General features: G+C 34.8%; 2 protein-coding genes across 3 annotated transcripts; both read right to left on the bottom strand.

Moving 5' to 3' along the window:
* Positions 1 to 754: 754 nt before the first annotated feature.
* LOC105349043 (glucose-6-phosphate exchanger SLC37A2) lies at positions 755 to 16,152 on the bottom strand. Of its 2 annotated transcripts, none has more exons than XM_034448909.2 (14): positions 16,067 to 16,152; positions 15,682 to 15,899; positions 14,952 to 15,044; positions 14,607 to 14,687; positions 14,347 to 14,415; positions 13,601 to 13,726; positions 13,076 to 13,135; positions 12,408 to 12,480; positions 11,768 to 11,831; positions 5,231 to 5,321; positions 4,544 to 4,638; positions 3,525 to 3,685; positions 3,172 to 3,246; positions 755 to 2,894 (listed from the first exon to the last, which is right to left on the bottom strand). In XM_034448909.2, exons 2-14 carry the CDS (start codon positions 15,778 to 15,780, stop codon positions 2,704 to 2,706), a joined length of 1,278 nt encoding a protein of 425 aa, XP_034304800.2. In that variant the 5' UTR covers positions 15,781 to 15,899; positions 16,067 to 16,152; the 3' UTR covers positions 755 to 2,703. The 2 variants fall into 2 exon arrangements, with proteins under 2 accessions (XP_034304800.2, XP_034304801.2); XM_034448910.2 differs by having other exon boundaries at positions 16,031 to 16,144.
* Positions 16,153 to 19,628: 3,476 nt separating this feature from the next.
* LOC105324270 (uncharacterized) lies at positions 19,629 to 25,406 on the bottom strand. Its single transcript, XM_011423326.4, has 3 exons — positions 25,026 to 25,406; positions 22,486 to 24,819; positions 19,629 to 22,134 (listed from the first exon to the last, which is right to left on the bottom strand). Exons 2-3 carry the CDS (start codon positions 24,664 to 24,666, stop codon positions 20,533 to 20,535), a joined length of 3,783 nt encoding a protein of 1,260 aa, XP_011421628.3. The 5' UTR covers positions 24,667 to 24,819; positions 25,026 to 25,406; the 3' UTR covers positions 19,629 to 20,532.
* Between the last annotated feature and the right edge of the window lie 287 nt (positions 25,407 to 25,693).

Here is a 25,693-nt window from a genome sequence, read left to right on the forward strand (position 1 = left end):
TGTTAACTAAAGGCTTATATGTCACTAGGTCAGCAGATATGTGTGGATGTCGGTCAGTTAATATATCAGATATCATAAGCTTAGTTGTTAGAACGCTGGTACAGTGTGCCAGAGGCCCTGGGTTCGAGTCCCATTTGATACTTGACCTTTTATCACCTGATATATCTAGATGTCTGTTTTTCGCATTTTAAATAAAATAAAATCAAGTTTAAAAGAAAGTTTTAATAAGTTAACCTGTCATTTTGTATAGTTATATGACATGTTTGTCCCTGCAGCTGAATCAAAATGGAAAATATATTAATAAATGTCAATAGGGTCCAGTAGATATTTGTAAAAATATTAATGACTGCAACTTTAAGTCATTGTTGAAAATGTAAACCCCGCCCCAAACCTCAGACAATATTCTTTTTTCTATTCTACCAATGGACTAACATCATTGATTTTCTTAGTGTGAAAAAAAACCCAATAACAATGTATATTAGGTATTATATATGAATACTTTTCTAGACAGTACATTTAAAATCTTTTATGAAATAAGGATTAATCTCTTTATATATTTTAAGATACATGTAGTTCACTTTTTCATAAGAGTAATTTGGTGTTTGTGGCAGACAGCTTTGGGGATCACTTATTATTCCCTGAGGAATAAAAAAAACCATTCACATACACTGGTGTGTATACTGAATGAAGATTTACACAAGATATGTACATGTACTTGTTCAAAACTTAAAAAAAAAAATAGATTTCAAGCATACCAGTTTTTTCCTTTTTTATTGCAAAAATTGTTCAGTAGTTTGCACTGTATTCATAAAATATAAATATACATGTATATAATATTAATAGTCACACAAAGAATAAGTTAAGAAAACACTGCAAACAAGATAAAACTATAGTTTCTAATGTGTGTTTTTTATCTAAATTTTTAAAGCAAAAAATATATAGGAGTCGGACAAACATTTACCAAAAGTACTGGTAATGTCTGATAAATTAACCAATCAGAACCCTCCTTGCTAGATGCCTCATCATGTGTTTGGATCATGGGAAAATAATCTGTGCAAGAGAGATGATGCAGAGTTGATGATGGAAGAATCACATTTTTTTGTTTAGTTCTTTCTTTGAATGACAGGAAGTCTGTTACTGTGTGTCTCCCTCTCTCTAGCTGGTATTTTTGGAGGCTTGGTGTGACTTTAACACAGGCCAGTAGTCGTAGAATCTGATACAGTTCATACATGTACAATCTAATGGATGAACCTGACTTCTATGTGTTCTATGTGTGAATTAGGTACTCGAGTAAAATAAAGAATTTACAGTAAGTTGACAGAAAAATATCACAGATAAATCAAATAAATAAATGATAAAGAGCAGCTTATAGTACTACCAGTACATGAAATTCTACAAGAAAAGACGAAGTTAAATGTATATTAATATGTAAACAGAGATGAACATATAATAGTAACAGAAAAATCCATTGATTGCCAAATCAAAATTAAGACATAAATTTCATATAGCTTCTAATGGGTAACCCCGGTCTGTTCCAGTATTTGCATAGACATTTCCTTTTTTTACAGGCACACTTATTAAACTATCATTCATAATGAATTTATGATACCGTTTAACATCCTCTCAATAAACTATTTACTAAAGCGTTTTTCTATTCAACATCTTGTTTGTATGTAAATCTTTACTTGATAAGGAATGGTCAGCTTCTTGGTTTATATTAGATGACAGAAAATTATCATTAAAATGCAGTTTTCCAAAACTAAACATGTATGTACATGTATATACCAGTAATTTATATATATGTCTGTATTAATTTCATAATTATTACATGTAATTTGGGATTTAACTGCTAGTACATTCATGTAAATGTTTATCTTCATTTTGGTTTCAGCTCATCTATCAACAGTACATTGTAGTATCATTCTAACTTTTAATACTTTTACTAGAATTTTATTTTTAAAAGCCACCATTTTGGAGCATTTCTATATTTCATCAGCAAATACGAATGTACATGTATCAGTATTTGTCTTATTGGAGATAGAACCTATATGGACAGGCAATGTGCTTCATTCAGTATAGCTCACTTAATCTCAAATTCTCTCCTTAAAAACAACTGTTACACTTTAAAGCAATATGAGCTGCAATTTTCATGAAGATTTTTGTTTTTTACAAAATGTTTTTTTTTCTACAAAAATGACAAAAATATCATGGTTTTTAAATTTCTTTTAGCCAATTTTTTGTGGAAAAGACCGTTAAGAAGCCTTAATTGGAGCAAAATTTAATTATTGTTGTCCTGTACAAAAATTGATTTGCTATATGTTCCTTAGAAGAGAAATCTTTCCTCTGACAAAAATTAATGATTTTTTCAAACCTTATTTATCATAAAAGTTTAAGTTATATGCAGACTTATCATACAAGCAGGTTTTTGCAGCAAAATAAAAATCTAAAAAATACAGCTCATATTGCTTTTAAATTAAATCTCTCATTAACACATCATATAAATTCTCTCTCTCCTGGATAATGGCAAATGAAAAATGATATCTATATTTGAACCTCTCTAAAATTAATAACCTATCAAAACCCCAATTACACTGTTAGGTCTTCTTGACTCAACATATAATCAGATTGTTAATAAAAAACAATTAAACAGCAGCAGAGCCAAAGAGCTAATTATTCCCGAATTATTCCTGGTTTTGAGATATCCTACGCAACCTCCTCCATTTCCAGGGGTATTTTCCCCTGTCGACTGTTATAGATGGACAAAGCTCGGAGGACGGCCAGAGCTCCAACCCCCGACAAACCGATCATCAGGTAAAACATTCCAGACCATCCATAGTGGGCTGATATCAGACCAATGATTGGTCCCTCTAGGAACGTCCCCACGCTGCCGAATCCTAGAAACAACGGAGTGTTAATATCAATGAATGAAGCAAATCGAGGACAGAAAGATGGGTGGGTGGGGGGCATCAGTTTAATGCTTTGTGTGATTAAATAGCAGGAGATACCCTTAATGGATAAATAGGAAAAAGCTTTGAGCTGAAATTTTTCAAGTTTATTTTCCATTTTAATATCAAAATGGTTAACTAACTTAAAGGTTAATTTAATAACTTAATAATTAAGTTTTAACATTAAGCAACCAATGAACAATGAGAGTATAAAGAACCAACTGACCATTGACCAGTCCAACAGCAGCTGCTGCAGCATTCCTCCCATCCATCTCCCCCAACTCGTTAGGGATGGAGCCACCTACAAAAAACATACACCCACAAAAATCAACTACCTTATTACAGGGAAAGAATGCATTAAAAGGGGCTAGCCTGTACACTTAAACAAACAGCATCCATAAATTCAAATAATATGATAATAGTTTAATTATATACATGTATAATGCACAGTTTTAGCATATGTATGTAAATATACACTTAATATATAGAGATGTACATATATCTATACAGTCATGTACTGGATTAGATTTTACAAATATACTTCAAAATGACAATTATTTACTGGAACTTTAATTTTACCTAATATACTGTCTGGCCCACAGTTGAAAACCCCAGCCAGAAACATGAACACAGTGTTGAAGACGATCCCCCAGGAACTAGTGAGGTAAAATGCGAGGAGGGAGACAGCAGAGAGGGTGATGGAATAACCAGTCCCAGCCAGTGACCGGCCCTTAAAATATCTACAACAAGAACCAACTTAATGTCATGTAAAACAGCTTGTGAGAAGCCCTTCAAATATCTACAACAAAATTAAAACCAACTTTAATGTAATATGAAAACACCTTGTGACAGACCTGTGAAATATCTACAACAAAAACCAACTTAATGTAAAAACACCTTGCGACCAGTCCTTGAAATTTCAACAACAGAAACAAACTTTATTTATTGAAATTTCTGTCAACAAAATCAACTTTATTTAATGCAATGGCAGCTAGCAACTGGCCCTAGATATACAAATCGTATCTATAAGTTAACACAAATCAACTCAACCAACTTAACAGCTATTGATTGGCTGTTGAAATATCTACAACAGAATACAATCTAACTTACCTGGTATTACACCTAATTAACCAACAATCTATTATATATGCATGAATAAAAGAAACCTGTCCATAATGATACTTGTCTACAATGACATGGATTTATTAACAGTTGATAACAATGCCTTTAATTACTACGTGTCTATAACGATTCCTATGAATTATTACCTGTCTATAACGATTCCTATGAATTATTACCTGTCCATAACAATTCCTATGAATTATTTCCTGTCTATAACTATTCCTGTGAATTATTACCTGTCTATAACATTGCCTATGAATTACTACCTGTCTATAACGATTCCTATGAATTATCACTTGTCTATATTGATTCCTATGAATTATTACTTGTCTCTAACGATTTCTATGAAATGTTACCTGTCCATAACAATTCCTATGAATTATTACTTGTCTATATTGTTTTCTGTGAATAATTACCTGTCTAGAATAATTTCTGTGAAATATTACCTGCCTATAACGATTTCTGTGAAATATTACCTGTCTATAACGATTCCTATGACAGCACTTCCTAAGACTCCTCCAATTTCAAACGTCGTAGAAAACATTCCGGCCTGGGCTTTGGTGTACTTTAGCTGTGGGAACAAAATGTCATACCAGTTACTACAGGCCCAGAGTGGCTACAATTGTGCTGCATAGGTAATTTATTGATAAATAAAGAAGAGAATAACGAAGAAGATAATTAATCTGTTTAATCTGATGACTTTCCAATTAATAATGTGTATACTTATCAAGTTAGAGTGAAAGTTTACATTACTAGCAGCGTCACCTATTCCATATTGCAACATTGAAATACATTAAAATCAAATTTTTCATGATATTGCTCCCTTTTTTCTTTTACAAAATTTCTTTGTATCCATCCCTCTATTTATCTGGTTAATACATCTCTCTCTAATACATACTATTCTCTGTTTTTCTCTTCAAGTTTTTTTCACTGTTCTTCTGTTCCCACTATACTCTTCTGTATCTATTCATTTAGCTGTCTGGTCTGCAAGTCTGACAACCTACCTCTCTCTCGGTTTCTCTGTCTTCTCTGACCGTCTGTCCATCTGTCTGTCTGTCTGTCTGTCTCTCTCTCTCTCTCCACTGGTGCTCTCTCTCTCCCCAACTGGTGCCCTCTCTCTCTCTCTCTCTCTCTCTATCTCTCTCTCTCTGAGAGATACTTACAGCATTCAGTAGATACATAGGCAGCCACATGTACATGCAGTATCTAACCACTTTTAAACAAAACACCGCAACAGCCACTTCTGGCAACATCCTATGTATAGCACATAAACGAAAAAGATAAGAATGACTGAAATTACATTCTGGTTTCTACAAATCCTAAACAACATGATTGATAAACATCGTGTCCCCAAGGATAGCTACATGTACATCATATAGGGTCCGCCTTGAACTTCATCATTCCTAAGAACATTAGGAATTTTGTAATGATGAGCCTAGTCACTTTTGGAGAGTTTGATTACATGATGGAGGAAGTATTTAGTTTTTAATCTCCCTGCTGGGAACACTGTAGATTCCTTATTAACACGAGGAAATAATATCTGTGTAAAATTGTGAGAAGCCCATCTTGGGAATTCTAAAATCTTGCTTTTATTTTTTTTTCTGACAGATGTAAAGCACATGAAACAATGATAAAGAATTGGTGTTCACGGTTTTATAATCTCACGATTTGATGCAGAAGAGTTCAAACACGAAATTAAGTACTTGAATAAAATAAGGAATTGACAGGGTTTTTTTGGGCGTCAGACCACAGGGGCATCGTATCCGCTCTACACTCTATGACATATCATAATTATATAAATAATACGGCACGTCTTTTAAACCCAAGGAACCCCAAGGAACCCCAAGGAAACCCCAAGGAACCCCAAGGATACCCCAATGACAGAAATGAATAACTATTGATACCCAAGGGGGTCTCATTAGAGTGCAAGGGTCACCCCTTACCCTTGGTACCCCAATTATACCCCAAGGAACCCCAAAGATAACCTAATAATACAGATTTATAACTCCTGATACACCATAGAACCCCAAGGAACCTCAAGGATACCCTAATAATACAAATTTTAAACTCTTGGTACCCCTGGGGACTCACTGGTATTCCAGACACACCTCTAAGAACCCCAGGGAACCCCAGGGATATCCCAAGGAACTCCAAGAATACCCTAATAATACAGAATCATAACTCTTGATACGCCATAGAACCCCAAGGATACCCTAATAATACAAATTTAAAACTCTTATTAACCCTGGGGACTCATTGGTATTCCAAATACACCTCTAGGAATCCCAGGGAACCCCTTGGATATCCCAAGGAACTCCAAGAATACTCTAATAATAGAGAATCATAACTCTTAATACTCCATAGAACCCCAAGGATACCATAATACATTGTAATACAAATGTAAAACTCTTGATAACCCTCATGGGGACTCATTGGTATTCCAGATACACCTCTAGGAATCCCAGGGAACCCCAGGGATATCCCAAGGAACTCCAAGAATACCCTAAAAATACAGATTCATAACTCTTGATACACCACAGAACCCCAAGGATACCTCAAGGAACTTTAAGGATACCATAATAATACAAATTTAAATTCTTGATACCCGTAGGGACTCATTGGTATCCCAGACAAAACCCACGGATACCCCAAGGAACTCTAGGGATACTCTTATACATATATTGGTTATATAAATTTTATAACTCTTGATATCCTATGGAATTTCAAGGATACACTATATCTCTTGATACTTTTTGGGTCTCTTTGATATCCTAGACAAATCACAAGGTATCCCAGGGAACCCCATGGGTACCCCAAGAAACCTAAAGGATACCCTAATAGTACTCTAATAGTAATAATACAGATACCCCATTGTTATCCCTGACACACCCTATGGATACCTCAAGGAACTCCAAGGATACCCAGTAATATAACTTTTGTTACCCAAATGAACCCCAAGGATACCCTAATAACACAATTTTATATCTCTGGATACACCCTCGGGGCTTTTTGATATCCCAGACACCATTAGGTATCCCACGGAACCCCATGGATACCCCAAGGAACTTAAAGGATACCCTTATAATACAGATTCATAAAACTTGATACCCCATAGAACCCAATGGAACCCCAAGGATATAGCCTAATAATTCAAATTAAAAATTCTTGATACCACTGGGAACTCATTGGTATCCCAGACACGCCTCTAAAAACCTCTATAAACCCTAGGGAACCCCACAGAAATCCTAAGGAACTCCAAAAGATACCCTAATCATACAGATTTATAACTCTTGATACACTTACAACCCCAAGGATACCCTAATATGTAATACTTTAAAACACATTTGGTCTAGCCGAAAAATTTTTGTCTATAAATTTGTTTCGGACTTGTGATATTGCATCACATTCTAAAATATAATGAAATTCATCGGCTATACGTTTTTTGTAACAGAGAGGACAAAATCTTTCATTTAATGGGATACCTTCCCATCTTCCCACTTCAACTGGTAGCTGGTGATTTGAAGTACGAAAGAACTATATATGATATGAGTTAAATTTGGCCCCCATTATTTGCAATTTTTTAAAGTGTTTCAGGTACAATAAAATGTTATGTTATATTTTAGAAGAGTTGATGTAAAATTTATTTTTCACCTATTTATTTGATTTTTTTGCACTCACTGGCAGTAAATGACGTCAGAAGTGATGCTATTTCTATATTTCAATCAAAATCAGTCAAAAATTTACATTTTTCTTATCTTTTTATGAATGGGAAATATAGAGGGCATGCTTGAACAGGGAACATTTTTTTGTCACTTATTAGCCTTGGCTAGATACATCTCTGATTAAAATATTTTGTTTGTTCAAGCATGCTCTCTATTTTTTCTGAAAGAAAAACTGCTTGAAAACAAGCTGTTTGATGCTAAAAATGCAAAAATGGCAGGAAAAGGTTGTCTTTACGATGTCATATTTCTAAATTCTGGGCAGTTGAATCAAAATGAACATTATGTAAAAACATCACATATATGTCTGTACGAAGAAAAATGATGATGTTCATTTTAGGGGGCCATTTTAGGCCCATATCATAGATATATAGTCCTTTTACAAGAATTTTTCTGAATTTCAGGGGTAAAATATTGAAATAGTTCCATCAGTCTGAAAATGTAGTCCTAAATGTACATGTCGTTGAGCATTTAATTCTTTTATATCATAACCACTATAGCCAAATTGTATGATGTACGTGATAATTCCTCTGCATTTCTTATAAAATTAACATTTATAGTTTTTTTCATTATTAAAATCAACAGCCCAAAACTTGAACCATATAATGTTTATTTTTTCAAGGTTCTTGATAAGGGACATAGAAGGGGTAGTAATGTCATAGTTTTCCTTCTCCTCAAAAGAATGAATATTGAGTAATTTTACATGAAATAAAAATTAGCTTGTACGATCAATCATAGAACAAACCCTTTTTAATTATCAAAATTTACTTCTATTACAAGTATCTAATTAATTTTTTTAACTTTATTTTAAACATAATCTCAAAAAACTGCCTGTTATTATTTTTTTATTAAAAATTTGCTTAAGGTCAATAATTGAACAGACTATAATTTACCTGTAATTAATTTCCTTTGTTCTTTGAAACACTTACCTGAGCACCATTCCCACTTAGCTAAAATCAGTCACCCATAAAAATTTCAGAATTATAGCAAAGTGGGAAGACACCCAAAATTCACAAGGGTTGTATACCAATAAACAAGGAGATGTAGGTGTAGGTAAATATATTGCAACAGTGATGGTGAAGCCATTGTGCATACATGTAAAGGGTTATGTTGGCCCTTTAATTCCTGTCCAAGAGCTACCACCAATATACAACGGGTGTCTACCTGCAATTAACAGGTATTTTGGTGCCTATCAGGTGAACATTCTGCACGCCTAATGGGTCAATCCATTGTGTTGTACCCATGAAGGGGAGATAGCCCCACTCCACACTTCCATGATCACTTCTTGTCTTTTCTCAAAAGTACTCCAATAAGGGTAACACCCCCTATGTCAATAGTAAAACAAGTTTGGGTCTTTGTAACTGAACAATATCTTTTCCCACTTCGTTTGAAAATTTCACCGAAGAAACATTGTCATATTAAGTGTTCATATGAATGGTTCACCAAAAGAATAGCAGACTTCCATGTGGTGACATAAAATTTAGTGCCCTATTTTCATGAATTTGATATAATTTGTTACTGATTCAATATTGGCTGATCATCAGTTGGTAAGAGACAACAAATTCTGCCCATTAACGGTACTCGATTATGATTTTCAATCGATTTGACAACACTAATTGTTAAATTCATCCAAAGTGAACAGATATTTTAAGTCAGGAGAAACATTATTTTTATCATACCAGTATGTATTGGGGTATCACAAGTGTTCCTTGGGTTGCCCAGATGTTTTTATGATATTCCATTGAGTAATTGGGTATTAATTAGTAATATGTTTTACAGTACAACCATTGGGGTGGTTATTAAATTCTATCAATTGGGTACCTTGCAATTGGGGTTCCTACAGGTATCCTTGGGGTACTAATAGTTGACCTTTGGACTCCAATGAGTATCCTGGGGTATCAATAGTTATCAATTTTTATAATTGGGATATCCTTGGGGTATCAGGAGTGACCCTTTGATTTTTAATGAGACCGACCTTGGTCATCAAATTTACTTTCCATCATTGAGGTATCTATGGGGTCCTCAAGGGTATCCTTGGGGTTCTCATTGGAATACTTGGGATTCATTTGGGTTCTTTGGGGTACTTATCACTTTAAATACATATGTATAACAGTAATATATTTATAAATTAATGTTTCTGATGATATTTTTTTTAATTTAATTTTTTTAATGAAAAACCAACAAAATGACAATAATTCCACCCTTTGCAGTAAATGGAAATACCGGTAGCCAAGCAATGCTCTTCTGTTGATAAAACTTTGAATATCTTTCTAATAAGAGTCTTAACAGATGCAGTTAGTTGTTTCAAATTTTCCTCACTTTCTGCTATGGTACAATGGAACTCCATATCAGAAAATTGATCCCATAGGACTTTATATATGATTTTCTTTGACAGGCTTGTTAAATTTAATAAACTCCCAAAACATTACCATAATTACCATACTATGTAAAAATATGTAAGAAAGAAAATTTAATATTACAAACAATTTTAAAATTGCGGAAACACTACAATCATATCAGTAATTTTAAATTTAATTTAAATTAAATTCCCTATAGGGTCACTTCATCAATTTACTTGACTAATAAATTTAAACAACTTCTAAAAATAGTTCACTTCTTTATTTTAATCATGATATTATTTATTTCTTTTTAAATTAGCCCCAAAGCCACTGCCCATTTTACTGATTATCAATTTTCCATACACACATGCTCCATCTAAACCATGGCTCAGATAATGGCCCCCTTGGGACAAATGAATTCAGCCAGCTCCTAAGAATTTATCATTGACCAACAAAAATTCTGCATTGTCATTTGATAGAATACTTATAAAAGATAAATTTAGTTAACCCATAAAGACAAAAAAACCTCCATTTGAATGTATTTATATAAATATATTTTAGGGTGTTTTAATGCTATAAATTAATTAATAAAATCTGTAAGGATTACCTCCCTTACTTTTCAACATCAGTGAACAATATATAGAATAAGGAAAATGAAAACTGTCATAAAATCATTAAATCTTGTCTGATCCTAAAAAAATTACAGGTGCACATCTTCAGATGGTGATCATCATATGTACAAATTTTCAGACTGTTCCATGCAGTAGTAAAAAATTCTATAGGGGGGACAAAGTTGTATCTACAGAGAGACGGATGGACAGGGTGAAACCAATATACCCCCGTAAACTTCATTTGTGGGGGTATAGGGGTATAATGAGACTCCTAGGGTATCACTAGTTACTAATTTCTATTATTGGGTTTACTTGGGGTTCTAATGAGTATACTTGGGGTTCCTTGGGGTATCCTTGGGGTTCTACGAGGTGACCCTTGGATTCAAATGAGACCCCTTGGGTATAAATAGTTATTAATTTCTATCACTGGGGTACCTTGGGGTGAGCCTTTGATTCGAATGAGACCCCTGGGGTATCACTGGTTAATAACTTTATCATTTGGGTTCCATGGGGTTCTTACGGGTTTCCTTGGGGTTCCTTGGGGTACCCTTGGGGTACTAAGAGGTGACCGGTATTAAAATTTATTAATTTTTGTCATTGGGGTTCCTTGGGGTATCCTTGAGGTTCCTTGGGGTTTCCTTGGGGTTTCTTGGGGTTTCCTTGGGGTTCCTTGGGGTTCCTTGGGGTTAAAAGACGCACCCAAATAATACATAATATGTATTATCTATTATATGTCATAGAGTGTAGAGCGGATACGATGCCCCTGTGGTCAGACAATTCCTTTAACATTTCACGTATTTGTTCAAGTCTATTTACATAGTACATAAAGGTTCTGTCCCAAATAATTGTTGCCTAAATCAGTTGACCATTGGTAAAAACAAGATAAAAGTTGCCATGAATAATACAGAAGTTGGTTTAGAGTAATTTGTCAGTATTACAGATTTCATTGAGTATGATATACCAATGACAATATTTCTAGCTATGCCATGTAGTTTTTTTTATAAGATAAAAAAAAATAATAATAAACTCACGGAATCTTCCACATCTGAAGCCATGTTGTATTTCCTGAGGATTTTGAAGAAGCACTACTCTGCACTAAAAATGGAAAAATAAAGAAAAATCTTAAAATGGAAACATGAAAAAAAAAAATTATGGTGTGTAAAATCCCAGAATTTTTTTGCTTGCAAGGTTGAACAAGATGAAAAAAGAATTCAACAGAATAATAGATTTGATCTAAAGTACCGGTACATGTATCCATATAAAAAATGCCTTTTCAATACGAAGTAAAATAAATTTTTGCTTGCAAGGTTGAACAAGATAAAAAAAGAATTCAACAGACTAATAGATTTGATCTCAAGTACCGGTACATGTATCCATATAAAAAATGCCTTTTCAATACGAAGTAAAATAAATTTTAATGTAGGGTTTTAATGGCCAAGTTTGCATGATAATAATTTCTGTACCTTTAAATTGTTTATTTCTAAATAATTCAGTTGATTTAAAAATAAAAAATTTAGAGGGTAATCTTCCATGTGTTAAAGGGTGTCACATTTAAGCATCCCTCTAGGAATTAATATACTCTTTGATTTTTATGAAAGTTGATTCTTAATTTGTAAATTTTATCATATGTAAGAAAATATGATGCATGTATTAAAATCAAGATGTACTAACTTTTCCCGGGGATTTCTACATTTTGTTCTTCTGGAGTGGTGAAAAACATAAGGACAACTGCACCAAGTATTGCCTGTAACAATATGTTACAAATCTTTAATTAAATACTTACATATACCATACACATGTACATGACTGCCTGAGCATATCAGTATCCAACTCACTCAACATGAGGGTCAAGTAAGGTCTACTTTGACTATTGTATACAGGGAAATATTCGCCCCCCCCCCCCCTCCCATTTTATTTTCACCTATTTCGCCTTCATTGTCAATGGGCAAGTTTAAAAACTGGGCAAATTCCAATAGGTCAAAGCATCTCTCTTTAAACACAACTTTGTCTGGGTGAATTTAATACCAAACGAAACTGTTGCAAGTGAATAAGGGTGAAAATATCAAGGGGCAAAAATAATCCTGTACACAGTCTGCTGAGGCAATATTGTACATTCAAAAATTAAATATGAGGAATTAATTTTACAAAAAATCACAAGAAGTATCCCTTGTGAATTTAAAAAATATCTTGCTTTAATTTTCAGATAGATGTTTACTATATGAAATTATTTATTTACAAAAATTCAGATCTAGCAATTTTTAGTTTGTAAAGTATAACTGAAAAGGTAATATTGCTATATGATAGACAGAAGGTAACTAATGATAGACAGAAGAACATACCACAATAATGGATGGAAGGAAAAAAGCACTCCTCCAGGAGTAGGAAGTTTGTAAGTAGACCTGAAATTATACCAGTCTTCTTCATCACCAACATTTAGATCTGATCACTGTCATAATATCTGTTCCTTAGTCTTATGTAAATCATAACATATCATGCATGAATTTAGTAATTATATAGACAATATCTAAAAATGAGGTATTTCTCTTGAAGAAAGTGGAGATTTATACATCAATTTTAACTTTGACTGGCAACAATCATTCAATGGAAGAAATGCATTTAATAAGTAAATACATTCTGAGTGTAAAATTAGGGAAATTTACATGAATTTTAATAAGTAAACCCAAAAGTGATCAGTGAAGTTTCTCTCTCTCCTCTCTCTCTCTCTCTTTCTCTCTCCTTACCTCCAAGAATCAAAATCAATAGTTATTTTAAAGGTCTTCTGACCCAATACTAGTATAGTAGATACTTTTTGCAAGAGAATAATTTTTATTCAGATACATCAGATTCATCACAAGTGTACTTACGGCCAGTGAGGTTCCCATGATGCCCCCAGCAAAGGCGCATGTCCCAAACATTCCAAACATGCTGTTCCTAACACTGTCTGGATACCAGGATCCGAGGCATTTAATACAGTTAGGCCAACACTGTGCCTTAATAAAGAAAAACACAAAGCATTTAATCAACACTGTGCCTTAATAAAGAAAAACACAAGGCATTTAATCAACACTGAGCCTTAATAAAGAAAAACACAAAGCATTTAATCAACACTGTGCCTTCATAAAGAAAAACATAAGGCATTTAATACAAAAAGGCCAAAACTGTGCCTTTATACAGAAGGCACAATAATACAATTAGGCCTACACTAACAACAATACATTTATTACAATTAGGCCAACACTGTGCCTTATTATAGAAAGACACAAGGCATTTCATAAAGCTTTGCCAACACTGTGCCTTTATAAAGACGCATGCAGAATAATGCCAAAGTAATGTCTGTACAGGTACCAAAAGCACATGTTCAACAGATACTGCAAACATATCAAATCTGGCTGTAATTTCTAGTATCGGGTGAGTTAGCATTTTTAGCAGAAAGCAGCTTCCACTAAATCAAGAACATCTCTAGATGCCATGCGTATATGCATGTGAATACTGATAGATACATTAAGAACCATGCTTACTTGTTGAAAAATCAATTTTACACCAAATGCCCTACGTGCCCTACATTCACATAAAAAAACTCCTGTTTGTTAGTGATATAAAAAATACACACCTGTGCTGATCCATTGATAAAGAGAAGGAAGAAAAACATCCAGAAGTTGCTCCAGCTCCCAAAGGTGGCCTTCAATGTTAAACATAGAAAACTGTTTCTTAAAAGGAACTGTGACCAATAAGAAGCAGTACCCTTGACAGTACATGTATGTTTCATGGGTTAATTTGGCATTTAGAAATATCAGAGGGATTTAGTTTAATATAATGTAATACATTATTAATCTATGTATCTTTATTACCATATTTCAAAATCTATCTCACCATAGAAATGGCTGACAATAGGAGACATGTTCCAAAGGTCCTTCGTGGTCCAAATCTGTCTCCCAGGGGCCCTAGCAACATCTGTCACCATGGAAACATAACACACAAAGGTCAGGTTATACATATTTTAGAGTGGAAGGAATGCAAGAATATTCAAATACACAGAATAATTGCATGCAAAGGTGTCAAGAAGGCAATATAACTCTTTTAAATGTGATTCAGCTGGAATAACAATTATAAAATTTTCTCATTTGTGACATACAATGTAACTAAAAAACAGTAACTTGATATTAAGAAATGTTTATAAAGAAAATCATTGATACACTGAGTATCAACAGAACTGACCTGCATCAGAGCATAAGGCAGCAATAGGGCAGTGTCCAACCATCCCAGCTGTGTCTTTGGGATTGACAGGGACTCTTCCAAATCAGTCTTAACCTGTAACACATACATAAAAACAAACTAAGGTGGATTTATTGACTGCTAGCCCAGAGTATTATTTAAAAAATTACTTCCCCTCCCCATGGTGGATCCAACTTAAAGTTATACATATGGCAATATCTAATGTGTGGGGTTTGTTGTACTCTTGGAGTTTGTTATTTTAATCTTCATTTTTTTGCTTCAAATAAGGAAACCTACTAAGATTGTTGATCTTCTTCAAAGATGGATGAATTTAAGATACAACCATTTTAGTGTATCTTTAGGTGCCTGGCCCTTGGGAAAAAACTTGGGGAGCTCATGCATCTTTGAATACAGTCTCATTTTTACTACATGGTGGAAAGATGAGACTTCGGCTTAAATCAAAAGTGACTAGTCAAAAGTGTTATGACAGCGGTATGAAATTCAATCTAGTTTGACATATTTTTACCACTACCTTTATCAGCAGTGAATATATAACCAAAGTAATAGACCTTTTTATACATGTCAATGTCTTTTCCGTCACCCATCATAAATAAATTCCTGCCTGCAGTGAGTAGGTGCAAAGCATTTTGAATGAATATGTCTCTCCTGCACACAATCTTGATAATTAAAATGAATCTCAGTTTATATGCTTTAATTAAAATGATACACTTACTACACCAAGAGGTTTTCTAAGCAAGTATGTAGAAGCGTATGCAAGCCATCCGAGGAGAAAAATAATGGTTTGGCTTCTCTGGAGTGGTGACGAAAACATTTTTTGTATTTCCCTGTAGATGGATTTGTGAGTCGTTTCTAAGGTATGTCCAGTGGAAAAAAATCTTTGGAAATTCAGTGCCGTTGGTGTTATCCACCCTCAACTAAATCATAGCTCATCTACAATCAAAAAATCTTGTTTGAGAAAATTCGAGATTTTAAGTCTCAAGATGGGAAAGAGAAAACATACAGTCGTGTATCAAGACTAAAACATGAATCTTTTAATCGACACATCGAAAATTGTTTGTCACCTGATGCTTATCTGACATAGGTTTTACTAAACATACATGTTTGTATCGGTGACGGACGGTCACGGTGGTGTCGTGTGTGGAACCAAAACAAACTGGAGTAGTTTCCCTTTGAAGAGCTCTTGAATGAACAAAAATTAAACAACTCGCTCTTAGTATGATTCGAATCTTATATACGTCAAGCTTTTAGTGTTTAATGGTGACCATATAACTCGCTTTCATTCTACAGTCCCAAATTCAAATTGGAGCGGATCAAAGATCTAATTCTGATTAGATTGAGTTTAAGCTTAATCGCCAGAAATAATAATATTTTTGTTTCGACGAGAGAAAGCTTAAAATTATGCGTAAAAAACTTATAGATACATTTTAAATCATACGGTCTTCTTAGAAGAAATATTATTGAAAACCCTGAATGTAAATGAAAACCCTGAATTGTGACTGAATGTAGGTTGCAAGAAGATTTTTTGGGATGTAAGAAATTAACTGTTTATATACCTTTTAAATTCAACTCAAATTAATGTTTTTGATTGTTATTTATTTTGTTGGGAGATGACTCAATGGCTAATTTAAACCAGAGTATTTTTTTTTTTGTATATCTGTTAGATGAATTTGTTTAGAGATTGTGGGGGATTCTCTTAATTACAGTGTTTTACTCCTAGAACGAAATTCAAATACATGCAGAACTGTTTATAAATACATGTAAGTTTGTTCAATAATTTATTCATTTTAATAATACGCATCCTATGTACTTTCAATCCTTAATTAAAACAATTCGCAAACAGTTTTAAAGTTCTGGTAGGAACCTAATAAAACGAAAGAACTATTGTGCTCGAACCATCCCTACATGGGCGCCTGTAAAGTGCGAAACGAAATCGAAACGAAACGAAACGAAACGAAATCGAACGAAACGAAACGAAACCAATCGAAACAAAACGAAACCAATCGAAACGAAACGAAATCAAACGAAACGAAACCAAAAATCGAAACGAAACGAAACGTAATTTAAACAAAACTAATATCAATTTTGACTACATAAAAGTGAAAATAAATTCATTGAAATAATTTTTTGAACCATAAAATATAACTACCTGTATGTTTCAGATTGTCGCTGTAAGTTTTTAAGCCGATTATCCGAAAGAAGATGGGGGAACAAGATAGCGCAAATGCCCATTTGGTTGAGTCGTAAAATACAATTTCAAATTAAAATTTTTTCCAACTAAATATACTTAAAATGTTATAATTACAAAAGCCCAATTTCTAACTATATTCATATTTGAACATTTTGATAAACGATATCCGACTTCATCCACAAATTTACGGACTTGTATTATTTTTCTAAAACGTTAAAATGTTGCGATACAAAATGACATTTTTAAAGTATAGTGGGTCATCTCTCCACGTTTTTGTTGATTGAAATCGGTTTGATTTCCTTTAAACCTTATATAGACTATGACAAAAATTTGGAGCTCAGACCCACTCTTTAAAACAAAAGGAATTGAAGTTCTAAAAATGACACTTGTGAAATTGTATTTTACGACTCAACCAAATGGGCATTTGCGTTATCTTGTTCCCCCATCTTCTTTCGGATAATCGGCTTAAAAACTTACAGCGACAATCTGAAACATACAGGTAGTTATATTTTATGGTTAAAAATTTATTTCAATGAATTTATTTCCCCTTTTATGTAGTCAAAATTGATATAAGTTTTGTTTAAATTCCGTTTCGTTTCGTTTCGATTTTTGGTTTCGTTTCGTTTGATTTCGTTTCGTTTCGATTGGTTTCGTTTCGATTGGTTTCGTTTCGTTTCGTTCGATTTCGTTTCGTTTCGTTTCGTTTCGATTTCGTTTCGCACTTTACAGGCGCCCTTTGTACATGTTTATACAATAAAATATGTTCAAACCAAACCAGTTATTTGCCATCTCCCGTTTCACCCCCCCCCCCCTACAGCATAAAATTGAACCCTGCGCGCCTCCATTTTCGCATTGTGATTTTTTTCCTTGCTGAACATGATGCAATTATCCATTTTTCGTTGTTGTTCTAGTATGCTCTCCTCTCGATTTGACTGCATGGTCAATTTGGATTGATTATTCTGCCTACATGTTTGGGAAATCTGATCAATATTGCCGTGTTCTATTATCATATTATTAATGTGCTCATGCATCAATTTATTTTCGCAAAAGCCTAGCAGGTATATGAAGCATTTTGTATTGAAAGAATAGGCCGAAGATGCCCGAATCTGAATCAATTACTGGGGCATGCGAGTGCTTGAATTGCCATTTTGAATTGTTTATTAATAACTGTTCAAGTATTGTATCGTTTTTAAAAATTAAGGGTTTGGGAAACACTTGTCGGGTCACAACAACCTTGATTGATATGATAAATATCTATGAAATAAAGTTATCAGGAATTATTTATTAGCAATAATGTCACATATAGGCCTGACAATTCATATTTAAAAAGGTCCTCATTTTTTTGTTTTGTTAAAAAAAATCGTAAAAATCAACCCCAGTAAAAATCTGTACCAAATTTAGAAATTATGCATGTGTTCAAATTTGGAGGAAAAAAAACATAAATGCTGTTCTTGAAGAAAAAGAAAAAAGTTTCAATCATTACATTTGGTTGAAACCACTACAGTGACTGTGTGCGACATCGAGGTCTAAATGGGTCATTAGTTGGACGGGGTTCAACAAGACACAACAAGCACAGCCTCTTGCTTCCAACAAATAATTATATTATATATAAATTATATTATTGTTTTATGATATTTCAGGGCTTAAATATACATTGCAAATTTTAAAGTCACTGTGTCCGGATACGAATAAAACGAACCATACAGAAATCTTTGTTGTCAATTTACTATAAACAAAGACTGTAACATATGTAACAACTGCAAACATTGCTCCGGGATTGATTGAATCAAAGTACTGAAAGTACTGCATTCCATTAGTAGCAATTAAAAGACACATCGAAGGATAATTATAACAAACACATTTACCCAATAAGATTAGAGGAAATATCTGCATGCACGGAATCGTAAAATTGGGTAAAAACCGGATAATGTAACTTTTTTTGGAGTTAGTATATAAAAAGTCAATGTAACTTTTTTTCTTTTAATGGACTGTTTGCTATGGGGTTTTTAAAATTTTGTATACAGTACAATTTACAGCATGTTCAATAAATGAAGAAAAGAAAATAGTACATATGTACTTGCAATTATAGGGTAAAAAAAAGTATACTGCATATATTTGACAAATTAAGGATGCTTTAAAAAATTTAAAACCACGACCCCCCTACCATCCTGGAAGCATCGGATAACGTATTCTAAATCACACTATCATGGTTATAACGGGATTGCTAACAAATAATGAATAACACTACAATATTTCAAAAAGTGGTTTTATTAAAAATATACACCTGTATGAAAAATGGATTTCACAATAAATAATTATATACATTATATACACGTATACCATACAGCAGATAATTAAAAACCTTAATTAGCTCACTGAAGCAAACGTGTGTTAATTATTATAGAAATTACTCGAGTTAAAATGTATCACAGCAGAACAACATATTTAATTAGATATTTTTTTTCGGTACACGAATTATGCAAATAAGGCTAAGTAATTGATACACATACAATTACATGGACAATTTACAAATCATACGCAACATGCACATATCTTTAGAAAATAAATGTGTATATTTGTTCTGTACAAAAAGGCGAACAGAGAATATGCGACATGTATGTGATACGTAGTATTTATCCCTATATTTTCGCAGTCAAGTGTACATCCGGGTTATTAGACGCGTTTTCCGGCTAGCTACCTCACTGAGTCATCCGGAACACATCGGTCTTTTTACAGATTTTTTTTGAAAGGCCAAAGATGTCCCGGATGCACACTGAGTCAGACTGTTGTATATTAAGGAGTCTGAGAGGTCAATAAATTAACTATACGTTCTACGTAATTTTTTAAGATATGAGTTGTTTTGCTATACCGGTAAATAGAAACAATCCATACATTTTACCTTTCAGGTTTGGGTGGGTTTTTTATGTATTTATATAGTGCTTTTTTTCTTATTGATATCTAGACGTCTAATAATGGCCACGTCTATCGCGCCCTTTCAAGCATATTTTGTGAAAATTTTTGAGGTTTTTGTTAAATATAAGATACGTGATGAAAGGAGTGAAATGTATAACGCACCCATTCTCTTTTAAAATTCTTAATCAGTCGAATTGCTACATGACTTCCAGCTTTTAGGCTATAGGGGCACCTGTATATTTATCTTAATATGAACTATAGAATAACATCCAATGAAAACAAACTAATCATTTAAGACAAAGTGAATAGTTGTTTATGTTATTTGGACTCATTTACGGTATGCTACTAATTTGCATGCACACAGAGATCTAATACACGACACCGGCCTCAAGAGCGAACATAGATCTGGACAGCAGTATTTCTAGAACATTTAGCGACATCAATTTTGAGCAATAGAGATGGCTAGAATTTTGTAGATTTTTGGGAGGATGGTAACGAACTAAATTGGGAGGATGTGCTGGAGAGGTTGGGCGCGTCGGCCTTCTTACCACAGCACAAATTCCACACGCGTGTATTGCAGACATAACTCAGAAAGAGAAAAAGGCCTTGGAGACCATTAAGAATGGCAACGACATAAGAAAGAACGGACAGGGATAGGAACGCATCCACGATCTGAAAAATCCACGTGAGACCAGTCAGGGCGAATAGTTTGACGTACACCCATACTTCCACCGTCTGCCTTTGGTTCTTCTGCGCATGCGGAGTATTTCTTATCTGGTGGGCCGTGGCGGAAAAGAAAGCCAGATTGCTGATGCAAATCAGAAACAATGGCGCTATAACCGTGACGATGAAAGCTATTTTATCGTTCACCAGGCCCTGTTTATTTTCATAGCCCGTTAGGGTTCCTTCTGTTAAGATGACATTGACGATGAGATGGACCAAGACAATGCACCCTGGGAAACCGAACGCGTACGTTGCGTATCGGATTGCAGCATGGCACGTGTCTTTCTCGCTTTTGATGACGTGAGTTTTGCGCGTGAACACCCGGAACATGTGGAAAGAACAAACCTGTAACCAAAAGAACACGGCCAACCAAAAGAAGTGGAGCACTATTGACATCACCATGGCGACAAGCTGATGGCCGCCGGCAACCACAGGCCGAAGTATTGTCACCAACTGGGCACAGAACAGCGAAAACATCAGAGACATGTTGTTCAGGCCGGGCAAAGTCCTAAGCGACTGGAAAGCACAATAAATTATAAAAGTGATCAGAAGACAGACTAGAGATATTAGAATACAAATTAGAGTCAGCAAGGAGAGGATAAACTTCGAATCGGAGTCGGGCGAGGTTTTTTCGGACTCCAGCAACGATGAACTGTTAAATTCTATGATGCACACCCTCGCAGTATTGTTCTCCGCGAATAAAACTTGGTCTGTTGGTAGTGAAACGTTCCAACTTCTTACGTGGAGGGTATTTGAGGATTTGTTCACGGTGTACTCTTCCTCTGACAGTGAGGTTTGTTGACACACGAGCAACTCGTTAACCAGTACCTCTCTGAACGTATCTATATTTGTTGGTTTACCAATTTCAAAACATCTGTTTGGAAATTTTGAGAAGATTTCGGAATAACTACTCTGAGAGAAGGAAAAGCCGTGCATTTTGTTGTTAATTGACACATTGTGGATAGAATTGGAAAACTCCACAATGGCTTTTTCAACGTTGACGCGTTCGATCATTTCTTTGATGTGGTACACTATGTGAACATCAAGCTGCAGGCTGGAAAAGTTTGTCGACGTGCAATTCTCGTTCACATAGATGGTATACTTCTGTCTGTTTATGGAGTTATTGCCTAGCTTCGTGACGTTTCTCAACATCACGTAGACTGAATCCAATACTGATTTGACGATCCCATCCAAACTTACAAAAGCCGATAGACTGTCCGTTAATAAATTGGTTCTGAAATAAATGTTGTATCGCAAATCTTTTGTCTGTGGGAGCAAAGACACGCATTTGTCATTGTTAAGTACTTTTCCTGGGTAACAAACTTTGGTTCTGCAAATATTCTGCAAAAAGAAAAAAATAATTACAGGATGATATAAATCAAGATTTTATGAATATGTACGAGTGATATGCATTCAGCAAACGAATTACTAGTACATCACTTTTTTGATGTCCGAAATTTTATTTTTCATGAGTTGAAGATTCGTTATTAATCCATATAAAAGACGCAAGGATTAAAATGAAGATAAAAAATACTTCAGTTAAGTTTTTTTTTGTAAAGATAACTTAGTCTAGTAATTGGTGAAGAATGACTCGTCAAAAAAGCAATTGCAACTATTCTCCGTATATATGATTTGGCAAATTGTGTATACTAGTAAATCAATTCGAAAGACTTGTTGGACTATTTTTTTTACCTTTGTTCGGTCCAGATACTCGTTTGATTGACAGGTTTTGACTGAGATGTTTGGTTCGTCCTCCTGAGTGTAGGAACTCAATGAAAAGAGAGTTCTGTATGTGGGCACAATAATCTTCCCAAAGGCTGGTTTTAAATCGAACATCTCAACCCATTTTACCCAATCCCTAGGTTTTGGCACTTTTACGAATTCTTCATTCAAGCTACGGTAACCATTGCATTTCTCACAGAATGCATTCTTGTAAGGAGAAGACATTGGAACTGCTGGCAGCATTTCACAGCTCGTCGCTAAGCGCTGGTCAAAATGTTTCGTCGTGTTGTCACACGAACTACTGATGTTCGGTTCGATTTTGACAGGGTTACACATTTGACAAAATATATTTTTGTATACACTATCGCTGTTTCTCGTGGGCCCAATTTCTGGCAAGTGATTCGCATTTAGTTGTTCGCACGCATGTTTGATACCTTTGTCTAATGATGGCCATAGACCCGTGGTGTTGCACGCTCTGATTGTTGCGTCTTGGTTGTCACATTTCTGAGCCATGTTTACCAAAGGTAGCAACTGAATGTTGCAATCGGCCGCTTTTAATTCATTCACGAAAACTTGAATATCCGAAATGAAGTCCGGATTTATAAACTGCGAACAAGTTACATTGAATCCCCATGGTTCGGATTCTGTTGGAAGAGCATTCACGTTTTTATTACAGATGTAACATAATGGATTTAAATACGTTACGCCGCTTTTTGGATCAGTTATAGGCAACGAATCCAGAATATTGCTGCTGTTTGGATGCTTGCAGCTCATGGATTTGTTTCCCTTTACACATCGGTCTATTACCCTGTACTTGCCATAGGGGACATCGGCGGGAGGAAACTGAATAGAAGTGCAGATATGTGTCGGATACTGCAAAGCATAGTCTATACAACAATCTTTATAACACTCGATACTGCATTGACAAGACCTCCCCACAGCCTCTAATTCGTCAGGAAGGTTATATTGCATGCAAAACCTAGTTCCCGAAAAAGCAAAGCTTTTTATGGCAATATTAAGTGTGTCCTGGTCTAAGGTTCTGACGATTCCAGTCGGTAGCTCAGGAGATTTACTCTCCACGTCAGTTTGGAAAAGTTCCTTGCTTATTTTTATCAAATATTGTATTCTAGCAGCATAAGGTGACGCCATAAACTGAATTTTGGTTGAAAACTGCCTCTTCGTGGGAAGGCTGCAAAGTTTACAGAAAATGTTTTTATACGGCAATGCGGCTTTTATTCTTGGAAATTCTTTGCAAAGTTGTGCAAAGGGAGAGGAATTGTTAGGGCATGTGTTTTTCAGTGGCTGAGATAGGCTAACTGGGGCATTGCACAGGTAACAGAAGACGTTCTTAAACACAGAATTATATGTCAAACTAAAAGCACTCTTGCATGCAGCATCAATAGAAAAATCGTATGCATCCCAAGTTCCAGTAACGTTGCAGGACGAAATGATATCCTTGGAAGAAACAGGATTGCAGGCGCCATAATTTTTGTCCTCTTCGAAAGATATTGAACACATTTTCTTGTTAGCATGTTCTATTATTTCTTCGTACGATGAGAAATAATTGAAATCTGTGCGAGACTTGCACTCAAAGGACAAATACAATGACTGTGCAGAGGACACGTTGTGACACTCGGCACAAAAAATGTTCCAATAGAGGAATTTTAGCCTTCTATTGGCCAGTGGGGGGAACCGGATTCTCTCCGACGGCTTCCGGTTTTTGGTGCATTTTTCGCTAAGTTTTGTATTGGCGCCTTGAGGACAATAGTCTATCACTTGGTAGTGTCGTTTGACCGCTGACGTACTTGTAAACGTTGTAGATCTACAGTTCGGCACTCCATAACTGAAATACAAATCTGGGCAGCAGGGATCCTTGGGATTGTTGAAACAATTCCGGTCACAGGAACATTGGGGACAGACAGTTTCGGGTTCCGGTCCGTTCTGTGTGACGTTGAGAGATTTTAGGAGGGACTTGTTACACACGTGCGACACTCCACATATGCCTATGTACTGTGACATCATATGACTGTAACTAAATTTCGAAGGTGTGTTATTCTGCAGGTGTGAATGTAGGTTATCCTTGTTTAACGTCATGGCTTGATGGATGACACAAACGACAAGCGTAAAAACCTTCCCTTCTATTAGGGTCATTGCTTTGTTCAAGTTTTTGTTTTTAGAATTTGGCTACTTACAGCGAAATATAGTCTACTAAAGTAAGTTACGCCGTCAAAAATCAAAGAATCTGCGGGCACTCCTGATACACTTTCTTTATACGTCAATAGTTAAACCATTTTGAAATAAATTCTGGAAAAAAAAGCAATGTAAAATTTTAAACATTCAAATGATAGCCTACAAAGATTAATGAAATGAAGTTTTGTGATTTTCCTCTTTTATGTAAGTGTTTTAATAATTATAAGATTTTTTTAATGCAGTGATATTCATAATAATATATTGGTGGACCTTTGACTAAATCATAAAGTTATATAAATGGCTATCTGCCCATGCCTTACCTTGCAACGCATTTGTCCCAGTGGAGATGGAAAACGGACTTCGTCATTTTTCAAAAAAAGGTATCTTGTCTCTACGCCTCCCAGTATTTCCTGAGGGCAAGAGCACTTTGTCATTTGGAGAATGTCAATAGTTTTTTTACGTCAAAAATAATTATCCGCCACAAATGACGAATTGCCGATCGACGAAACTCGGCATGTTGATCGGACAGACTGCTCGTTTACATTTCATCTCATTAATATACACCAGCATACAAATTATCAAATTAGATCGTTTAGTTTGTCATCGTTTTTACGTTTGGTACACTATTTCTGGTAGTTAATAAAGTTCGCATGCCCTTTTGCAATTATTAGCCTCCTTCCCCCCCCCCTCCCTCTCTCTCTCTCTTTCTCTCTCGCTCGCTCGCTCTCTCTCTCTCTCTCTCTCTCTCTGGCGCACCTTATTTGTACACTCAATAAATCACGGTCACTTCCGGGGGCTCTGATGCATTAACAACATGTCGCATATTAGGCATAGGTAAACAAAGATCTGTCAAATTCAGATGAAGAACGGAGTCTGTTGATTTTGTTAAGGCATTAATTGAGTTATAAAGTTTTTTTTAATAATTCATCAGCAAAATATTCTTGGGTTAAAGGGTTTCTTTAAACTTCGGGTTTTTTTTAAAGTTCTA

Source organism: Magallana gigas, chromosome 4 (assembly GCF_963853765.1).
Source record: "Magallana gigas chromosome 4, xbMagGiga1.1, whole genome shotgun sequence".
Taxonomy (NCBI): domain Eukaryota; kingdom Metazoa; phylum Mollusca; class Bivalvia; order Ostreida; family Ostreidae; genus Magallana; species Magallana gigas.

Coding starts and splice junctions, on each gene's coding strand:
- LOC105349043 (XM_034448909.2), bottom strand. CDS start 15,780: ATGTTTTCGTCACCACTCCAGAGAAGCCAAACCATTATTTTTCTCCTC. Junction 5,322..11,767: donor CTTCAGATGTGGAAGATTCC/GTGAGTTTATTA, acceptor TGCTATACATAG/GATGTTGCCAGAAGTGGCTG. Junction 2,895..3,171: donor TGCTGTTGGACTGGTCAATG/GTCAGTTGGTTC, acceptor CGTTGTTTCTAG/GATTCGGCAGCGTGGGGACG.
- LOC105324270 (XM_011423326.4), bottom strand. CDS start 24,666: ATGACCCTAATAGAAGGGAAGGTTTTTACGCTTGTCGTTTGTGTCATC. Junction 22,135..22,485: donor AGTATCTGGACCGAACAAAG/GTAAAAAAAATA, acceptor TTCTTTTTGCAG/AATATTTGCAGAACCAAAGT.